Below are 20,084 nucleotides of genomic sequence, written 5' to 3' on the forward strand. Positions count from 1 at the left end.
CCTGGCCAGCCTCTACAGTTCCACCACACAACTGCCAGTGACTTGAGTCACATTCAGGAGTCACCTAGATTCACTTCCCCACAGGGTGAACCTCATGGATGGCTTCTTCCTCTGCCTGTTCTTCTTACTGCTCCTCCTCCTTGCTTTGCTTCTGATCTCATAGTGGGTCACGTTTACAGTGGATTGGGTAGACTTTCAGCCTGAAACTTACCCAGTATTGACATCATTGCTTCGGTACTGCTGGCTTGCCTAAGGTTTGTACTCCATTGTAAATTAGACGAGTCATTTCAAATTCTAAGTGTTGCTAACTAGTGCTACTATCACGATTCTTTAAAACCAGTAAGCATGGAAGAATACGCACTGAACTGCAGTTGGTCTGATTCCACTTCTTTCATAGAATTCATGGATCATCTCATTTTCCTGCATTAAGCCCTTAATAGCTCCTCATAGCTTCAAGATAAAATTCAAGCAATGCCTTTTATGAGCAGTTACACCCACACACACTTTTTAAAAGGGTTTTGCCATCTTGCCCAGGCTGCTCTCGAACTCCTAAGCTCAAGGGATCTGCCCACCTTGGCCTCCCAAAGTGCTGGGGTTACAGGTGTGAGCCACGGTGCCGGGCTGGGAGTTCCCTTTTAATAACTGTGGTTCTGCCCACCTTACCCCTGCAACTTATACTCATGCATAAACTACATATAATACGGTAGCATGTATTTCAAGCTCACTGTGTCTTCTCTTGCCTATGGGCCTTTACAATGATGCTTGAGGTGCCTAAAACACCTTTCCCTTCCTCTCCACCTGGATTATTCCAACTCATCATTCAGATGTCAGTTGACATGTCATTTCGCCCTGAAGGTATCTCTAAGGATGTGGAGCGTGCCCCTGTGTTTATGCTGTGGAAGCACTGCCCCTCCACCCCTCCGCCATGAGCCCAGACCTCACACGTCCACCACGTGCCAAGGGCCCCTAGTGCAGTGCCTGCCCCAGTACCCACCAAAAAGATTTTTTGTACAAAATACTCAAGTGCTATCGGGGAGAGCACTACATTCAAAGTAGATTAGATAGCCGGGCGTGGTGGCTTACACCTGTAATCCCAGCACTTTGGGAGGCTGAGGTGGGCAGATCACTTGAGGTCAAGAGTTCGAGACCAGCCTGTTCAACACGGTGAAATCCCGTCTCTACTCAAAATACAAAAATTAGCCGGGGATGGTAGTGTGTGCCTATAATCCCAGCTATTTGGGAAGCTGAGGCAGGAGAATGTCTTGAACCCAGGAGGCGGAGGTTGCAGTGAGCCAAGATCGTGCCACTGGACTCCAGTCTGGGCGATGGAGCAAGACTCCATCTCAACAACAACAACAAAAGTAGATTAGATAATGAGCTTTCTATCTTACCAACTTTGCTCATGTCATCTACCAAAATAATTTCTTCAAGACAATGGTGTGGCGTGAGGTTCCAGATGCTGGACACGGTACGAAACAAGGCATTAAATTCTTCATTATAGAAGCAAATGACAATGCTGGCAGTCGGGAGGCGGACTGGGTAACGTTTTTGAAGACACCTGCAGGCAGAAACAGTGTGAAGAAAACGATCCATCTAAATGCCTTGGATGTTTTGCCATCTCATTCGAACACTTCTCCTTATTTGCATCTTTTTAACCCCTTACTCCTTCCAGGGATAATTATGGTAATAAGATGACAGGACATCTAAAAACACAAAAATGTATTTAACATCTTCTGTTGTTCTAAAATTTTCTGAATCATTTCCCCGTTCTTAATGTCAGTAATAATTGCTCTGTCCTGAGACTGTGTTGATAATCTTAGTTCTATTTTAAATATAGTATAAACACAAATTATATGCATATATTAGCTTCTGTTATAAAAATGACTTAGTTTTATCTCTTTTTTTGCTGTCACCATGGCAGAAGAGATAAAAATAAATTATGAAGCTTGCACATTGAAAGGTGTATATTAAATTTATTGTGCTGTCTTCAGAGAAAATTCCAGCTTTATTCTTATATTTGTGGAGTCTGTTGCAACAAAAAAGTGCAGTAGATACAGTCTAATTGGATTTCTTCTGAATATTTGACAAAAATCCTTTATTTTATTTTTATTTTTTTGAGACAGAGCTTTGCTCTTTTGCCCAGGCTAGAGTGTAATGGTGCGATCTTGGCTTACTGCAACCTCTGCTTCCTGGGTTCAAGTGATTCTCCTACCTCAGCCTCCCGAGTAGATGGGAGTACATGAGTGTGCCACCACGCCTGTCTAATTTTTTTATTTGTAGTAGAGATGGGGTTTCACCATGTTGGCCAGGCTGGTCTTGAACTCCTGACCTCAGGTGATCCACTCGCCTCAGCCTCCCAAAGTATTGGGATTACAAGAGTGAGCCATCCCCCCGGACCAAAAATATTTTATTTTTTATTTGTGTACATGGGGGAAACAAAGAAGCTGAATTCTGGAATTCTAGTAGTATTAGTTATTATTATTTAGATTGATATATTATTTGGTTATATTCTAAAATATTTTGGTTGTAAATTAAATAAATCTACTGGAGCTAATTTTAGCAAAAGAAAGGGAGGTGTGGCTGGTGTGATGGCGCTCATGCCTGTAATCCCAGCACTTTGGGAGGCTGAGGTGGGCAGATCACCTTAAGTCAGGGATTCGAGGCCAGCCTGGACTATATGGCAAAACCCTATCTTTAACTAAAGTGTAAAAATTAGCCAGATGTGGTGGTGTGCACTTGTAGTCCCAGCTACTAAGGAGGCTAAGGCAGAGAACTGTTTGAACCCGGGATGGGAAGTTGTAGTCAGCCAAGATTATACCACTGCCTCCGGAAGTGGGGAAGGAGGGAAGGGAAGAAGGGAGGAAAGGAGGAAGGGAGGGAGGGAGGGAGGAAGGCAGGCAGGAGAGAGAGACGTATTGTGAGCTGACTCAAATGTCTCATAGGACCGAGCAGCTACAGCAGCTGTAGCCTCCAGGAATAATTACAACTACAGGCTTAAATGACATCTGGACACTCTCCGTCTCTGCTTTTGTCTTTACATCTGGGAAAAGTAATAATAGCAATATCAATCTACCTCCAAGGGCTGTGAAGATTCAGTGAATTAACATGTCTGCTCATGGTGCGCAGGTCAGCGCCTGGCATGCAGTAAGTATTCAGACAGAAGGCTCATCACACAATCACGATCCTTCCTCTGCAAATGCGCTGGTTTCCACTTCTTTAGTGGGAAATGTGATTGACATCAGCATGTCTTATAGGAAGTACCCAGGGAGGAACCAGTGGGACTTTACCTTTTCCAAGAGGAAATATTGGCCAGAAAAGATTCATTGGCCCAGTTTTGCCATAGGTGCCTATCCCCGGGTTCACCAACTGGAGCCAGAAAATGGAGTCAAAGTAAATAATCATTGTTACCTCTGCAATCACATGAAAAAGGGAAAAAACAGCAGGAAAGGACAGGCAATCCTACAGGCATCCCGGACAGTCCCCCAGGGTACTCACAAAGTGAAGTCACCAGGGAAGGAGAGGGCCTTGTCCTGGTCCTCATTTTTATCCAAGACAAGATGAAAACGTAGAAGTCACATCACTGAGTGGAACTGATATCAGACTCAAAGGAATGGAGAGCCCGAGGGACAGGGTCAAGGGAAGACCGGAACAATGGGAATGAGACCCCTGCGCCCCCTGCACTTGGGTCTGGAACGGTGAGTGCAAAATGCAGCTGTGTAGAAACATGTGGAAAAACAATTAAAAGGCCTAATGGCTGATGCCTGTCATCCTAGCACTTTGAGAGGCCGAGGTGGGTAGATCACCTGAGGTCAGAGGTTCGAGACCAGCCTGGCCAACATGGTGAAACCCTATCTCTACTAAAAATACAAAAATTAGCCAGGTGTGATGGCACATGGCTGTAATCCCAGGTACTCAGGAGGTTGAGCCAGGAGAATTGCTTGAACCCAGAAGGCAGTGAATCGAGATCACATCACTGTACTCCACCCTGGGTGACAGACTGAGACTCCATCTAAAAAAAAAGAAAAAAAAAATTCCAGTAAGATCACTGAGTTATGAGAGAGGAATAGGAGAGAGAGAGAGAAAAGATGCTAGCCTCAAGCAACGAAAGGCCAATACCATGAATAAGAGAAGTGGTGGTCCGGAATGACTGGTGCTGCTAAAATCACATCTGTGATGTTATGGTCAGTCCTGGGTGTATCACTTTAAGAAAACTACAAATAAACTGTGTCCCTTCAGTTTGATGATGATGGAGGAGTCTGAAAGTCACATGAGGACTCGAGATCCCCAAGAAAACCTGGTGTGTGTGGGTTTCTCAAAAATAGATCAGGGCCAGGGCGGTGGCTCACGCCTGTAATCCCAGCACTTTGGGAGCCTGAGGCAGGCAGATCACTTGAGGTCAAGAGTTTGAAACCAGCCTGGCCAACATGGTGAAACCCCATCTCTATTAAAAATATAAAAAAAAAAAAAAAGAAAAAAAGAAAAACAAATTAGCCAGGAGTGGTGCCAGATGCCTGTAATCCCAGCTACTCAGGAGCCTGAGCCAGGAGAATCACTTGAACCCGGGGGGTGGAGGTTGCAGTGAGCCCAGATTTCACCACCGCACTCCAGCGTGGGCAACACAAGCGAAACTGTCTCAAAAAAAAAAAAAAAATCAATACACGTTGCTATGGTAAAGAAAACATTAATAATCTGAAGAGAGAAATACACTGCAATAACGTAATAGTAGGCGACTTCAATACCCCACTTACACCTAGGTACAGATCATCCAGACAGAAAATCAATAAGGAAATACTGGGCTTCAACTATACTTTAGATCCAATGGACCTAACAGACACATTCAGAGCATTTTATCCAACAGCTGAAGGGCATACGTTTCTCCTCTGGTGCACATGGGCCATCCCCAGGATTGATCAAATATTAGGCCACAGAACAAGTCTTAACAATTTAAGATTGAAATCATACCAGGCATCTTTTCTGACCACATGGTATGAAACTAGAAATCAGTAATGGGACAAATTTCAGAAAACTCACAAATATATGGAAATTAAACAACATGTTCCTAAACAACCAATGGGTCAAAGAAGAAATTTTTTAAATGACAGTAAAATGGAAATTTAAAATATCTTGACAAATGGAAACAAACAACCAAAAAAAAAAAAAAAAAACCCAAAACGTGGGATGCAGCAAAAGCAGTACTAAGTTTGGGGATTATAGAAATAAACACCTATATCAAAAAAGAAGAAAGTTTCTAAATACACAACCTAATGTTATACCCAATGGATCAAGAGAAAGATGAGCAGACGAAGCCCAAATTTAGTAAAAGAAAGAAAACAATGAAATGCAGAGATAAATGCAACAGAGATTAGGAAATGATAGAAAAGACAAACCAAATCGAAAGTTGGGTTTTTAAAAGGATAAGCAAATTTGACAAACCTTTAGCTAGACTAAGAAAAAGAAGAGTAGGCCGGGCGCGGTGGCTCAAGCCTGTAATTCCAGCACTTTGGGAGGCCGAAGCGGGTGGATCACGAGGTCAAGAGATCGAGACCATCCTGGTTAACATGGTGAAACCCCGTCTCTACTAAAAATACAAAAAATTAGCTGGGCATGGTGGCGCGTGCCTGTAATCCCAGCTACTCAGGAGGCTGAGGCAGGAGAATTGCCTGAACCCAGGAGGCGGAGGTTGCGGTGAGCCGAGATCGCGCCATTGCCCTCCAGCCTGGGTAACAAGAGCGAAACTCCAAAAAACAAAACAAAACAAAACAAAACAAAACAAAACAAAACAAAAAAACAAAAAAGAAAAAGAAGAGTAAACAAACAAACAAACTAAAAAACAGGACCAGGAGTGAAAGAGGAGACATCACTGATATCACAGAAATACAGAGAATAAACGACTGCTATGAACAATTACATGCCAATAAATTGGACAACCTCGAAGAAATGAATAAACTCCAGAAACGTATAACCTATCAAAACTGAATCATGAAGAGATTGAAAATCTGAACAGACTAAAATGAGTAAGGGCATTGGATCAAAAACAAAAATCTCTCATCAAAGAAAACCCCAGGACCTGATGGCATCACTGCTGAATTTACTTAAAGAATGAATACCAATCCCTTTCGAACTCTTCCAAAAATTTAAAGAGGAAGAAATACTTCCAAACTCATTTTAGGAGACCAAATTACATTTTTTTAGAAAGTAAGGCAAAGCTAAAATGAAAATTCCATTTAATGAAATAACATGGCTATTACAGTAATGGCTAAAATTCTGGTTGGACTCCAGGTAGTGGTAGCTACTCTTAGAAGCTGGTTTTTAAATGTAGTTGTGGGTTCTTTGTACAGAATTGAATTTCCCAGTAAGTAAGTTATATTTTGAATATTAAAACTGCCAAGTCCACTTTTCTTTTTGGACAAATCTCTCTAAATGTTCTGCTTTTTGAACAGTAATCATGTGATAGGGAAGGGAAACAAAAGCAATGATACTGTTTAGAAGGTGAGACTTAGGGAGAAAAAAATGATAATACAGAGAGAATTTCATAACTTAAAAGATTTTTTAAATGTTGAGCTTTGTAGAAGATAAATATTCAGTTCAGTGAAACATGGTTATCTAATGTTAATACCATGTTCCATGGTTTGAGTAAATTTAAATTTTTATTCTATCATGACCGGGATACACTGTGTCATCATGTACAAACTCTGCATCTTTTGAGTGTGCCACAGCATAAGTGATATTTGTGGCTTCAAATGTTTGTGCTGCACACAAGTTGCAACAAGTCAAAGTGGCCCCACAATTCCTTAATGTAAGTATTTCTCATTTAAAGGAGAATATTAGCCCTTTTTGTCTGGAAACCATCAGAACCTAAAAGATACTAAAAGGTGTTAGCACATATACACTACAACACAGATGAACTTTGAGGGCATTATGCTGAGCAAAATAAGTCAGTCACAAAAAAAGACAAATACTGTATGAATTCACTTTTTTTAGGAACTTAAAGTAATCAAATTCATAGACACACAAAGTAGAATGGTGGTTCTAGGGAGTGTTGGGTTGGGAAATGGAGAGTTGTTGTTTGATGAGTACTGTATTAGTTGGTTTTCATACTGCTATAAAGATTCTACCTGAGACTGGGTAATTTCTAAACAAAAGAGGTTTAACTGACTCACAGTTCCACATGGTTGGGGAAGCCTCAGGAAACTTACAATCATGGCAGAAGGGGAAGGGGAAGCAAGGAACATTTTACACGGTGGTGGGAGAGAGACCATGGGGGAAACTGCCACTTTAAAAACCATCAGCTCTCATGAGAAGTCCCTCACTATCATGAAAACAGCATAGGGGAAACCACCCCCATGATCCAATCACCCCCTACCTGGTCCCTCCCTTGACACCTGGGGATTACAATTCAACATGAGATTTGGGTGGGGACACAGAGCCAAACCATGTAATTCTGTCCCTGGCCCCTCCCAAATCTCATGTCCTTTTCACATTTCAAACCCAGTCATGCCTTCCCAACAGTTCCCCAAAGTATTAACTCATTCCAGTATTAACTCAAAAGTCCATGTCCGAAGTCTCATCTGAGACAAGTCTTTTCCTTTTATGAGCCTATAAAATCAAAAACAAGTTAGTTATTTTCAAGATACAATGGGGGTATAGGCATTGGGTAAATATTCCCATTCCAAATGGGAAAAACTGGGCAAAACAAAGGGGCCACAGGCCCCATGCAAATCTGAAACCCAGAGGGGCAGTCATTAAATATTTTTTTCCCTTTTCTTTTGAGATGGAGTCTCGCTCTGTCACCCAGGCTGGAGTGCAGTGGTGCAATCTTGGCTTGCTGGATTTAAGCAGTTATCCTGCCTCAGCCTCCCAAGAAGCTGGGACTACAGGTGCACACCACGATGCCTGGCTAGTTTTGTATTTTCAGGAGAGATGGGGTTTCACCATGCTGGCCAGGCAGTCTTGAACTCCTGATCTCATGATCTGCCAGCCAAGGCCTCCCAAAGGTCTGGGATTACAGGAGTGACCCATGGTGCCTGGCCCCTAAATCTTAAAGCTCTGAAATGATCTCCTTTGACTCCATGTCTCACATCCAGGGTACACTGATGCAAGGGTGGGCTCCCAAGACCTTGGGCAGCTCTGCCCCTGTGGCTCGGCAGGGTACATCTTCTGCAGCTGTTTTCATGGGCTGGTGTTGATTGCCTGTGGCTTTTCCAAGTGCACGGTGCAAGCTGTTGGCCGATCTACCATTCTGGGGTCTGGAGGATGGTGGCCCTATTCTCACAGCTCCACTAGGCAGTGCCCCAGTGGGCACTATGTGTGGCATCTCCATCCCCACATTTCCCTTCCCCACATTACTCTAGTAGAGCTTCTCCGTGAGGACCCTGCCCCTGCAGCAGGCTTCTGCCTGGACACCCAGGTGTCTCCATATATCCTCTGAATCCTAGGTGGAGGCTCCCAAAGCTCAGCTCTTGCCTTCTGTGCACACAGGCCCAATACCACATGGAAGCCATCAAGGCTTGGGGCTTGTACCCTCTGAAACTGCAGCCTGTGTTGTACTTTGGCCCCTTTTAGCCATGGCTGGAGCAGCTGGGACATAGGGCACCTTGTCCCAACACTGCACAGAGCAGTGGGGTCCTGGGCCTGGCCCACAAAATCATTTTTCCTTCTAGGTCTCTGGGCCTGTGATGGGAGAAGTTGATATGAAGATCTCTGAAATGCCCTTGTATAATTTCTGCAGCTGGATTGGGCTTGAATTTCTCCCCAGAAAATGGGTTTTTCTATTCTACACACGGTCAGCTGCAAATTTTCCAAACCTCAAGTTCAAAGTTCCATAGATCTCCAGGGTAGGGGCAAAATGCCACCAGTCTCTTTGCTAAAGCATAATGAGAGCCACCTTTACCCCAGTTCTCAACAAGGTCCTCACGTCCATCTGAGACCACCTCAGTCTGGACTTCACTGTCCACGTCACTATCAGCATTTCGACCAAAGCCATTCAACGAGTCTCTAGGGAATTCCAAACTTTCCCACATCTTCCTATCTTCTTCTGAGCCCTCCAAACTGTTTCAGCCTCTGCCTGTTACCCAGTTCCAAAGTTGCTTCCACATTTTTAGATATCTTTACAGCGGTGTCCTACTCCCAGTACCAATTTTCTGTATTAGTCTATTTTTACACTGCTGTAAAGATTCTACCTGAGACTGGGTAATTTCTAAACAAAAGAGATTTAATTGGCTCATAGTTCCACATGGCTGGGAGGCCTCAGGAAACTACAATCATGGTGGAAGGTGAAGGGAAAGCAAGGCACGTCTTACATGGTGGCAGGAGAGAGTGCAGTGGAAACTGCTACTTTTAAAACCATCAGATTTCATGAGAACTCTCTCACTATCATGAGAACAGCATGAGGGAAACCACTCCCATGATCCAATCACCTCCCACCTGGTCCCTCCCTTGACACCTGGGGATTACAACTCAAGAGAAGATTTGGGTGGGGACACAGAGCCAAATTACATCAGGTACAGAACTTCAGTTTGGAATGGTGAGAGAGTTCTGGAGATGGATGGTATCAATGGTTGCACAATGTGACTGTCCATATTGTACATTTAAAAAGGATTAAAACGGTAAATTTTATGTAATGTTTATTTTATCACATAACAGAATCATTATGTTAATAATCACTAACATAATGATTATTAATACAATGATCGAAGGAATTTTTTTTTCTTTTTTTGGAAAAAAAAAGCAGATTTTGGGGGAAAAATAGCAGCCGTCCAGAGCATTTTGTATCAGGAATCAATGCCCCTTTGACCAGATGCCCTTATTGGTGATTTAATAAAAAGATCTGTGGGTAACTCAATTCTTAGAAACTTCTAGAACACATTTTGTGCCCATGAAAAAGATACTCTCTACACCATAAGCATTAGAATCTTGAAATAGAATCTTGACATTATCTGAGTTCAAGTCCTAAATATAGGAATCTAGATTATAACATTGCTATCTAGTATGCTAAAATTAAAATCTGGTGAGTAATTGTTTCCTATCTTTCTATCTAGAAAATGAGAGAGAGACAGAGAGAGAGAGAGAGAGAGAGAGAACATGAGAACATACATTTTACTCCTGGTATCTGGCACTTCTCTCTTGATGCCCAAGCTTCTACTGATAATTATGTTAAATCCATATTTTAAAAAATCTTTATGAAGTTCTGGGTTTGTATGGTTAAAATCGTCACCTGCAAGAAAATGTAATTAGAGTCATATAAGTAAAGGGTTACTAGCAGTGATGCAGGAAAGGAAAGATCTAGAATAACCAAAATAATTTTTTTTTTTTTTTTTTTTTTTTTTTTTGAGACGGAGTTTCGCCCTTGTCCAGGCTGGAGTGCAATGGTGTGATCTCGGCTCACCGCAACCTCCTCCTCCTGGGTTCGGGCAATTCTCCTGCCTCAGCCTCCTGAGTAGCTGGGATTACAGGCACGTGCCACCATGCCCAGCTAATTTTTTGTATTTTTAGTAGAGACGGGGTTTCACTATGCTGACCAGGATGGCCTCGATCTCTTGACCTCGTGATCCACCCGCCTCGGCCTCCCAAAGTGCTGGGATTACAGGCGTGAGCCACCACGCCCGGCCCAAAATAATTTTTTAAAAGAACCAGAATAGAATTCAGAAATCAATCTGTACAAAAATGATGAAATAATTCTTGACAAAGATAGGTGTTATAGTGCGTTTTGCATTGCTATCCTGAGGCTGGGTAATTTATAAGGAAAAGAGATTTATTTGGCTCACAGTTTTGCAAGCGGTGCCAGAAGCATGCAGCCGGCATCTGTTTCTAGTGGGAGCCTCAGGCAGCTTCCAGTCTTGGCAGGAGGTAAAGGGGAAACAGGCAAGTCACATGGTGAGAGCGGGAGCAAGGGGTGGGGAGATGCCAGACTCTTTAAACGACCAGCTTTCCCATGAGCTAACAGAAGCAGGGCTCATTCCTGTAGGCAGCCACCCAGCCGTTCATGAGGGATCTGCCCACATAACCCACACACACCCTGCCAGCCTCCACAGTCAACACGGTGGGCCAAATTTCAACATGAGACGTGGAGGGGTAAGTATTCTGATTACATCAGTGGGGAAAGGGGAGTTTATCAGCAAGGGGTGTTGATCAACTGGATATCTGCAGAAAATAACCTACATGGGATGGTCCATTTTCAATTCCAAATGCCTCAGTATAGGTTTAAGCAGGCTTCTTTCTCTCTAGATTTCTCTACGGAAATAGAGAGATAAAGAAGGAGAGTGTACTGAGCCACACCCCCACCCCGCCCCTTCCTGCTTTCCCTGTCACCCAGCAGCCAGGCGCGCCCCCTCAACTACTCCCTCTCCACCCACCAAAGAATTTAGTTTAGGCTAGCTTGCAACATAAATAATAGTACCCTTTCTTATCAGCTAAGTGCAGCCACTAGGGCCATCAATCAAATGTTTAAAGAATCCTGAGACAGTCGCAATGCATGGTGGGCTGCAATAAAATGCAGCACAAAGACCCTGAAGAACGTACTTGAAATCCCTGCCTAACAATCGGCAGGCGATGTCCGGGAAGACTGTGACCCCGCAGTACTCAGTCTATGAGGAACCTGGAGTCGTCTGTGCCCCAGGGGATAAAGTGCTTGTTGAAACTGCGCTGGGTGCGCCTGTGGGCCAAGCACCCGATCTTGCATCACTGTCATTAAAAGTCTCACTTTAAATCTTCTCTGGGTCTCTGAGTCCATTCTTTGGGTTTGGATGGGTGAGTTTGTTTCTCACAATATCCATTTGGAAAAAATGAGCATTGATTTTTACCTCACATCATCACAACAATTAACTCGAAATAGATCATGGCCCTAATATGAAATCTAAAACTTGAAATTCATTTCCAAAAGAAAACATAGAATGAAATCTTTGGGAACTTGAGGTAAGCAAAGATTTCTAGAGGAAACATAAAAATCATGAATCATACAGGAAAATGTGAATTGAACAGCATCAAAATGAACATTGTGAGGCATATCAGGGACTTATGAAATAAAAAAACCAAACTTTTAAAATGTAAAATTGTGCTTTTTGAATAACACCATTAAAGAGAATAAAAAGACAAGCCACAGATTTATACAACATATTTGCAACCCACATATTAAGAAACTTGAATTCAGAAGATTTAACTCTTAAAAATCAAGCAGAAAAACACCCCACTTAGAAATAGGCAAAAGATTCCAAAAGACACTTTATAAAAGAAGATATACGAGTGGTTGTTAAACACACAAAAAGATTCTCAAAATCATTAGTCATCAGGAAAATACAAACTAAAGCCAAAGTGATGACCTTACTTATCCATTAGAATAACTAAAATGGAAAACTTGGACCATGTCAAGTGTTGGCAAAGATCCAGAGGAAATGGGGTTCTATACGCTCATAGAAAGTGGCCCAGCTACGTTGGGGAACAGTTCGGCCAGCCCAATACTCATTTCACTTGGCATATAATCAGGCTCTACTTACTTCCCAGAAAGCAACACTGTCCCCCTGGCACTCATCCTTGGTTTGCTGTTTCTCTGCTTTCTGTCACCATCTGGGTGGTAAGACTGAGAGCCAGAATTAGGGTGTGACCTCGGGGAAACAAGCAGGAGACCTGCAAAGGGGCTGTTGTGTGTCACATGCTAGATTAGTGCGTAGGTCGAGTTTCAGGCCAACACCTACCTGGTCATCTAATGGGAGGGTCGTTCAGAGCAGAGATCCACAGAAATGTAGCCCTGTATGTTAAGGCTTTAATTTCTACTCTTAGTTTCTTCATCTTTCTTAGGGTTTATTTTGTTAAACTGGTTCTTTATATTTGTATTTTATTTATTTATTTATTTATTTTGAGATGGAGTCTCATGCTGTCGCCCAGGCTGGAGTGCAGTGGTGCAATCTCGGCTCACTGAAATCTCCACCTACTGAGTTCAAGCAATTGTCCTTGCCTCAGCCTCCTGAGTAGCTGGGACTACAGGCACCCGCCACCACACCCAGCTAATTTTTGTATTTTTAGTAGAGACAGGGTTTCACCATGTTGGCAAGGGCTGGTCTTGAACTCCTGACATCATGATCTGCCCGCTTGGCCTCCCAAAGTGCTGGGGTTACAGGTGTGAGTCACTGTTCCCAGCTGTTTTTATTTTTTTGATACAGCATCTCTCTCTGTTGCCCAGGCTGTAGTGCAGTGGCCCAATGACAGCTCACTGTAACCTTGAATTCCTGGGCTCAAGTGATCCTTCCACCTCAGCTCTACAAGTAGCTGGGACCACAGGCCTGCACCACCACACCTCGCGAGTTTTTATTATGATTTCTGTTGAGTTGGGGTCTTGCTATGTTCCCCAGGCAGGTCTTGAACTCCTGGCCGCAAGTGATCCTCCTGCCTCTGCCTCCCAAAGTGTTGAGATTACATGTGTGAGCCACCATGCCTGGCAAAACCAGGTGTTCATGTGTGGGAACATGGGAAAATAATCTTATGAACATAGTGATGAGGGAAAAAAGCAAGTTCCAAAAGGATATGTATATCAGAATATCTAAAAATACATCAAAAATACAGAACACTATATTTTTCTTAGGGATAATATACAAAGGAAGTGGAAAAGACATGCATGAGAAAGGCATCCATCACCGCAGATCAGAAAACCTCTGAGGGTGGGGTGCAGATAGGAGGGAGGTAGAGTTTTGTTTTTTGTTTTGAGGTGGAGTCTCACTCTGTCGCCAGGCTGGAGTGCAATGGCACGATGTCAGTTCACTGCAATCTCCGCCTCCTGAGTTAAAGTGATTCTCCTACCTCAGCCTTCTGAGTAGCTGGGATTACAGGCATGCGCCACCACACCCAGCTAATTTTTGTATTTTTAGTAAAGACGGGGTTTCACCATGTTAGCCAGGGTGGTCGTGATCTCCTGACCTTGTGATCTGCCCATCTCGGCCTCCCAAAGTGTCGGAATTACAGGTGTGAGCCACCATGCACGGCCAGAGATACAGTTTCTACTATGCTATTACAACTTATTTCTTGGAAAAACAGAAAAAAAAAAGAAAAAAGAAAACAGAAAAAAGCTATCTGAAGCAAACATAGCAAACTATATTTAAAATGATAAATTTAAGTGGTAAATACATGCATACTTCTTTTATTATTTTCTATATATCAATATGTACATATATAAAAGAATTTATTACTTAAAAAGTAAATTGCTTTAAAAAGGATATTCTCATACTCTTCCAAATATTAAATATTGTGGTATATTTTCCCCTTAAAATGGCTAACAGAAGAAAATCAAAATACTTACCCAACATAGAATCTGCTTTATCTTTATCAGTGATTTTGACTGTTACATGTGGTGTTGGTATTTGCTCTGAGCCATAGATAATTTGCTGACGTACTTTTTTTCCAGGGGACCAAGCTGACAGAGACTCATGGCTTTCCTTCTGCTGGTTGCTCACATGATTATGGTGCAAATATATGAATAACAGAGTTGTCCAGATCCCAAATGTCAAGGACCCATAAAATAAACATCGACTTATGGCACTTCTCATCATAAACCTAGCATTTTCAAAGGCCTGTTTTTCCATTTCCTAAATCAGAATGATTTAAGATAAGCAGTATTAGATATTCCAGTGGTTGGTAGATCATCTACTTGGCTTGAATTCCACTTTTAGTGTTTTAAAAACAATCATTTTCATTGTCCTTATCATATAAAGTGTGCCCTTATTTCTATTAACACAAACACCTAAAACTGATATTCCTAAGATTACTTAACATCAAAATGTATCACATGCTTATAAAACATACAGTGTCATTTCAAGTCATTGGCCCATACTCCTGTACATATAGAAAATGACGTCAAAGAAGGCTTACTCACCCCTTACCCATGTTCAGTCTGTCTTGGAGTGACAGTATGGGTCTCTAAAAAATCGGATTTGACATCAAGCAGCTTGTTAAAAATGTAAAAACACGCAATATTACATGCTGGAAAGAGAGGGGCAAGGAGTACTGTGGCCTAACACTGACGAAAGGCACAATGGTACAATCATTTTGGCAGTATCTAGTCATGTTGAAAATATGCAGTTCCATCCTTAGGAATATATCCTAAAGAAAATGTCCACATGAGAAGCAAAGAAAGATCTAAAATCGACACCCTATCATCAAAACGGAAAGAGCTAGAGGAGCAAGATCAAAAAAACTCAAAAGCTAGCAGAGGACAAGAAATAACTAAGATCAGAGCAGTACTGAAGGAGATGGAGACACAAAGAACCCTTCAAAAAATCAATAAATCCAGGAACTGTTTTTTTGAAAAAAATCAACAAAATAGACCACTAGCCAGATTAATAAAAAAGAAAAGAGAGAAGAATCAAATAGATGCAATAAAAAATGATAAAGGGGATATCACCACAGATTCCACAGAACTACAAACTAATCAGAGATTACTACAAACCACTCTATGCACATAAACTGGTAAACCTGGAAGAAATGGGTAAATTCCTGGACACTTGCACCCTGCCAAGCCTAAACCAGGAAGAAGTTGAAACCCTGAATAGACCAAAAACAGGGGCTGAAGTCGAGGCAGCAATTAATAGCCTACCAACCTAAAAAAGCCCAGGTCCAGATGGGTTCACAGCCGAATTCTACCAGACATACAAAGAGGAGCTGGTACCACTCTTTCTGAAACTATTCCACACAATCCAAAAAGAGGGAATCCTTTCCAAGTCATTTTATGAAACCAACATCATCCTGATAACAAAACTCCGCAAAGATTCAACAAAAAAAGAAGACTTCAGGCCAATATCCATGATGAATATAGATGCATAAATCTTCAATAAAATACTGGCAAACCGACTGCAACAGCACATCAAAAAGCTTATCCATCACAATCAAGTAGGCTTCATCCTGGGGATGCAAGCCTGGTTCAACATATCCAAGTCTATAAATGTAATTCACCACATAAACAGAACCAAAGACAAAACCCACATGATTATCTCAACAGAGGCAGAGAAGGCCTTCAACAAAATTCAACAGCCCTTTATGCTAAAAACTCTCAATAAACTAGGTATCAATGGAACATATCTCAAAATAATAAAAGCTATTTATGACAAACCCACAGCAATGCCATACTGAATGGGTAAAAACAGGAAGCCTTCCCTCTGAAATCTGGCACTAGACAAGGGTGCCCTCTCTCACCACTCCTACCTAATATAGTATTGGAAGTTCTACCCAGAGCAATCAGGCAAGGAAAAGAAATAAAGGGTATTCAATTAGGAAAGGAGGAAGTCAAATTGTCTCTATTTGCAGATGACATGATTATATATTTAGAAGACCCCATTGTCTCAGCCCAAAATCTCCTGAAACTGATAAGCAACTTCAGAAAAGTCTCAGGATACAAAATCAATGTGCAGAAATCATAAGCATTCCTATACACCAATAACAGACTTAAAGAGAGCCAAATCAAGAACAAACTGCCATTCACAGTTGCTACAAAGAGAATAAAATACCTAGGAATACAATTAACAAAGGATGTTAAGGACCTCTTCAAGGAGAACCACAAACCACTGCTCAAGGAAATAAGAGAGGACACAAACAGCTGGAGAAACATACCATGCTCATGGTTAGGAAGAATCAATATGGTAAAAATGGTCATACTGCCTAAAGTAATTTATAAATTCAGTGCTATACCCATCAAGCTACCTGTGACCCTCTTCACAGAACTAAGAAACCACCTTAAACTTCATATGGAACCAAAAGAGAGCTGGCATAGCCACGACAATCCTAAGCAAAAAGAACAAAGCTGGAGGCATCACACTACCTGACTTCAAACTGTGCTACAAGGCTACAGTAATCAAAACAGCATGGCACTGGTACCAAAACAGAGACATAGACAATTGGAACAGAACAGAGCTACTGGAGGCAATGCCACACATCTACAACCATCTGATCTTTGACAAATCTGACAAAAGCAAGGAATGGGGAAAGGATTCCCTGTATAATAAATGGTGTTGGGAAAACTGGCTAGCCATGTGCAGAAAGCAGAAACTGGACCCCTTCCTGATACCTTACACTAAAATTAACTCCAGATGGATTAAAGACTTAAACATAAAACCTAACACCATGAAAACGCTAGAAGAAAAGTTAGGCAAAACCATTCAGGACATAGGCATAGGCAAGGACGTCATGACTAAAACACCAAAAGCATTGGCAACAAAAGCCAAAATAGACAAATGGGATCTAATTAAACTCCAGAGCTTCTGTACAGCAAAAGAAACAATCATTAAGAGTGAACTGGCAACCAAGAGAATGGGAAAAAATTTTTACAATCTGCCCACCTGACAAAGGGCTGATATCCAGAATCTACAAAGAACTAAAACAGATTTACAAGAAAAAAACCAAAGCCATTCAAAAGTGGGCAAATGACATGAACAGACACTTCTTTCAAAAGAAGACATACATGAGGCCAACAAACATGTGAAAAATGCTCATCATCACTGGTCATTAGAGAAAAGCAAATCAAAACTACATTGAGATACCATCTCATGCCAGTTAGAATGGCGATCATTAAAAAATCTGGAGAAAACAGATGCTGGAGAGGATGTGGAGAAATAGGAACACTTTTACACTGTTGGTGGGAGTGTAAATTAGTTCAACCATTGTGGAAGACAGTGTGGTGATTCCTCAAGGACCTAGAAATAGAAAGTCCATTTGACCCACCAATCCCATCATTGGGTATATATCCAGAGGATAATAAATCATTCTATTATAAAGTCACATGCACACCTATGTTCATTGTGGCACTGTTTACAATAGCGAAGACATGGAACCACCCAAATGTCCAACAATGATAGACTGGACAAGAAAATGTGGCACATATACACCATGGAATACTATGCAGCCATAAAAAATGAAGAGTTCATGTCCTTTGTAGGGACATGGATGAACCTGGAAACCACCATTCTCAGCAAACTGACACAAGAACAGAAAATCAAACACCGCATGTTCTCACTCACAGGAGGGTGTTGAACAATGAGAACACATGGATACAGGGAGGGGAGCATCACACACTGGGGTCTGTTGGGGGGACTAGAGGAGGGACAGTGGGTGGTAGGGAGTTGGGGAGGGATAACATGGGGAGAAATGCCAGATATAGGTGACAGGGATGGAGGCAGCAAACCATATTGTCATGTATGTACCTATGCAACAATCCTACATGATCTGCACATGTACCCCAGAACCTAAAGTACAAAAAAAAAAAAAAAAAAAAAGGGAATATATTCTAAAGAGACTCTCATTAGTTGCAGCTCCCATCTAAAGAGATGTATCATGGGACAGGAACAAGAATTGAGGTAACGTTTGTCATAATGAAAACTAGATACTGGCTGAGCGCAGTGGCTCATGCCCGTAATCCCATTACTCTGAGAGGCTGAGGTAGGTGCATCACCTGAGGTCAGGAGTTCAAGACTAGTCTGGCCAACATGGTGAAACCCCATCTCTGCTAAAAATACAAAAAATTAGCCAGGCATGGTGACAGGCGCCTGTAATTCCAGCTACTTGGGAGGCTGAGGCAGGAAAATTGCCTAAACGTGGGAAGCGGAGGTTGCAGTGAGCCAAGATCACGTCATTGCATTCCAGCCTGGGCAACAAGAGTGAAACTTCATCTCAGAAAAGAAAAAGAAAAAAGAAAAAAGAAAACTAGATAGACACAAATGAAGTTTCCCTCAAAAGGAAAACTGAAAAAGTGAGGCTACTCTTTCAATGTTGACTATGAATCAGCTGGAGCTATGCGTACTAATGCTGGAAAGTCTAAAAAATGTGCAAAAAGAAAGTAGGGTGTGATATAAATTTGGAAAACATGAAAAGCAGTGCAATTATTTATGGGTACAGCAATACGTAGTAAAACCATGCATGTAAATGATGTACACAAATTTACATAATAGTGATATATATAAGAGTGAATTTACATAGCAGTGATTACCTCCATGGTGGAGGGGAGGAGAATAAAGAACTACTGTATCCTTTTTTTTTTTTTTTGAGACAGGGTCTCACTCCCTTTGCCCAGGCTGGAGTACAGTGGCACCAACATGGCTCACTGCAGCCTCAACCTTCTGGGCTCAAGTGATCCTCCTACCTCAGCTTCCCGAATAGCTGGGACCACAGGCACATGTCACCACACGTGGCTAATATATATACATAATTAACTATATATATAGTTATAGACAAGGTCTCACTATGTTGTCCAGGCTGGCCTCAAACTCGCAGGCTCAGGCAATTTTGCCGCCCTTAGCCTCCCAAAGTGTTGGGATTACAGGTATGAGCCACCATGTCCAGCCTCCTATCGTATTCTTAAAGCTCTGAAGAAAATGTGACAAAATGATGTGATTTCATTGAGCTTGATAAATGAGAACACTAAGTGTTCTTGATTTTATCCTCTATATTTTCCTTAGGTTTGAAATTGTTTGTAATTTATCTTAAAAATAAAGAAGAAAGACCGGGCGCGGTGGCTCACGTCTATAATCCCAGCACTTTGGGAGGCCGAGGCGGGCGGATCACGAGGTCAAGAGATTGAGACCATCCTGGCCAACATGGTGAAACCCCGTCTCTACTAAAAATACGAAAACTAGCTGGGCGTGGTGGCATGTGCCTGCAGTCCCAGCTACTCGGGAGGCTGAGGCAGGAGAATTGCTTGAACCCAGGAGGCAGAGGTTGCAGTGAGCGGAGATCGCGCCATTGCACTCCAGCCTGGCACCTGGCGATGGAGCGAGACTCTGCCTTAAAAAAAAAAAAATAATAATAAAATAAAGAAGAAAGTCTTGAGAGGTTTCCCTTAAAGATGATAGATTTTATACGTGTGTGTCTTTTCTCCCTCTTGACTCAATTGTGAATACGAATGAAACTAAAAACTCTTAATGGGAAAAGAGAGTGGTTAGAGGGGAGCATCAATGCATGTGAGATTTTAACACGTTTGGAGGAGAGAAAGTTATTGGACGCGTGGTAACATTTTGGAAACACAGAAGACTCCGATGTGGAAACAAGTTTGCTGACCTTGGAGCAGCCTGGGGCTTGGGGGCCCCTAGTGAGTCAGTGCACACATGGCTGCGGGCTTGGGG

The 20,084-nt window shown here is 42.1% G+C and overlaps 1 protein-coding gene across 1 annotated transcript in view; it reads right to left on the reverse strand.

Annotated features, from left to right (window-relative positions):
- The window catches only part of GALNTL5 (polypeptide N-acetylgalactosaminyltransferase like 5), a 60,420-nt gene that overhangs the window by 34,599 nt on the left and 5,737 nt on the right, over positions 1–20,084 (reverse strand). Inside the window, exons 2-4 of the mRNA XM_003929887.3 lie at positions 14,282–14,567; positions 10,093–10,213; positions 1,392–1,558 (exon numbers count right to left, since the gene is read on the reverse strand). Coding sequence (XP_003929936.2) covers positions 1,392–1,558; positions 10,093–10,213; positions 14,282–14,564 — 571 coding nt within the window. The 5' untranslated portion in view covers positions 14,565–14,567. The remainder of the gene's footprint in view (positions 1–1,391; positions 1,559–10,092; positions 10,214–14,281; positions 14,568–20,084) is intronic.

Source organism: Saimiri boliviensis, chromosome 10 (assembly GCF_048565385.1).
Source record: "Saimiri boliviensis isolate mSaiBol1 chromosome 10, mSaiBol1.pri, whole genome shotgun sequence".
NCBI classification, from domain to species: domain Eukaryota; kingdom Metazoa; phylum Chordata; class Mammalia; order Primates; family Cebidae; genus Saimiri; species Saimiri boliviensis.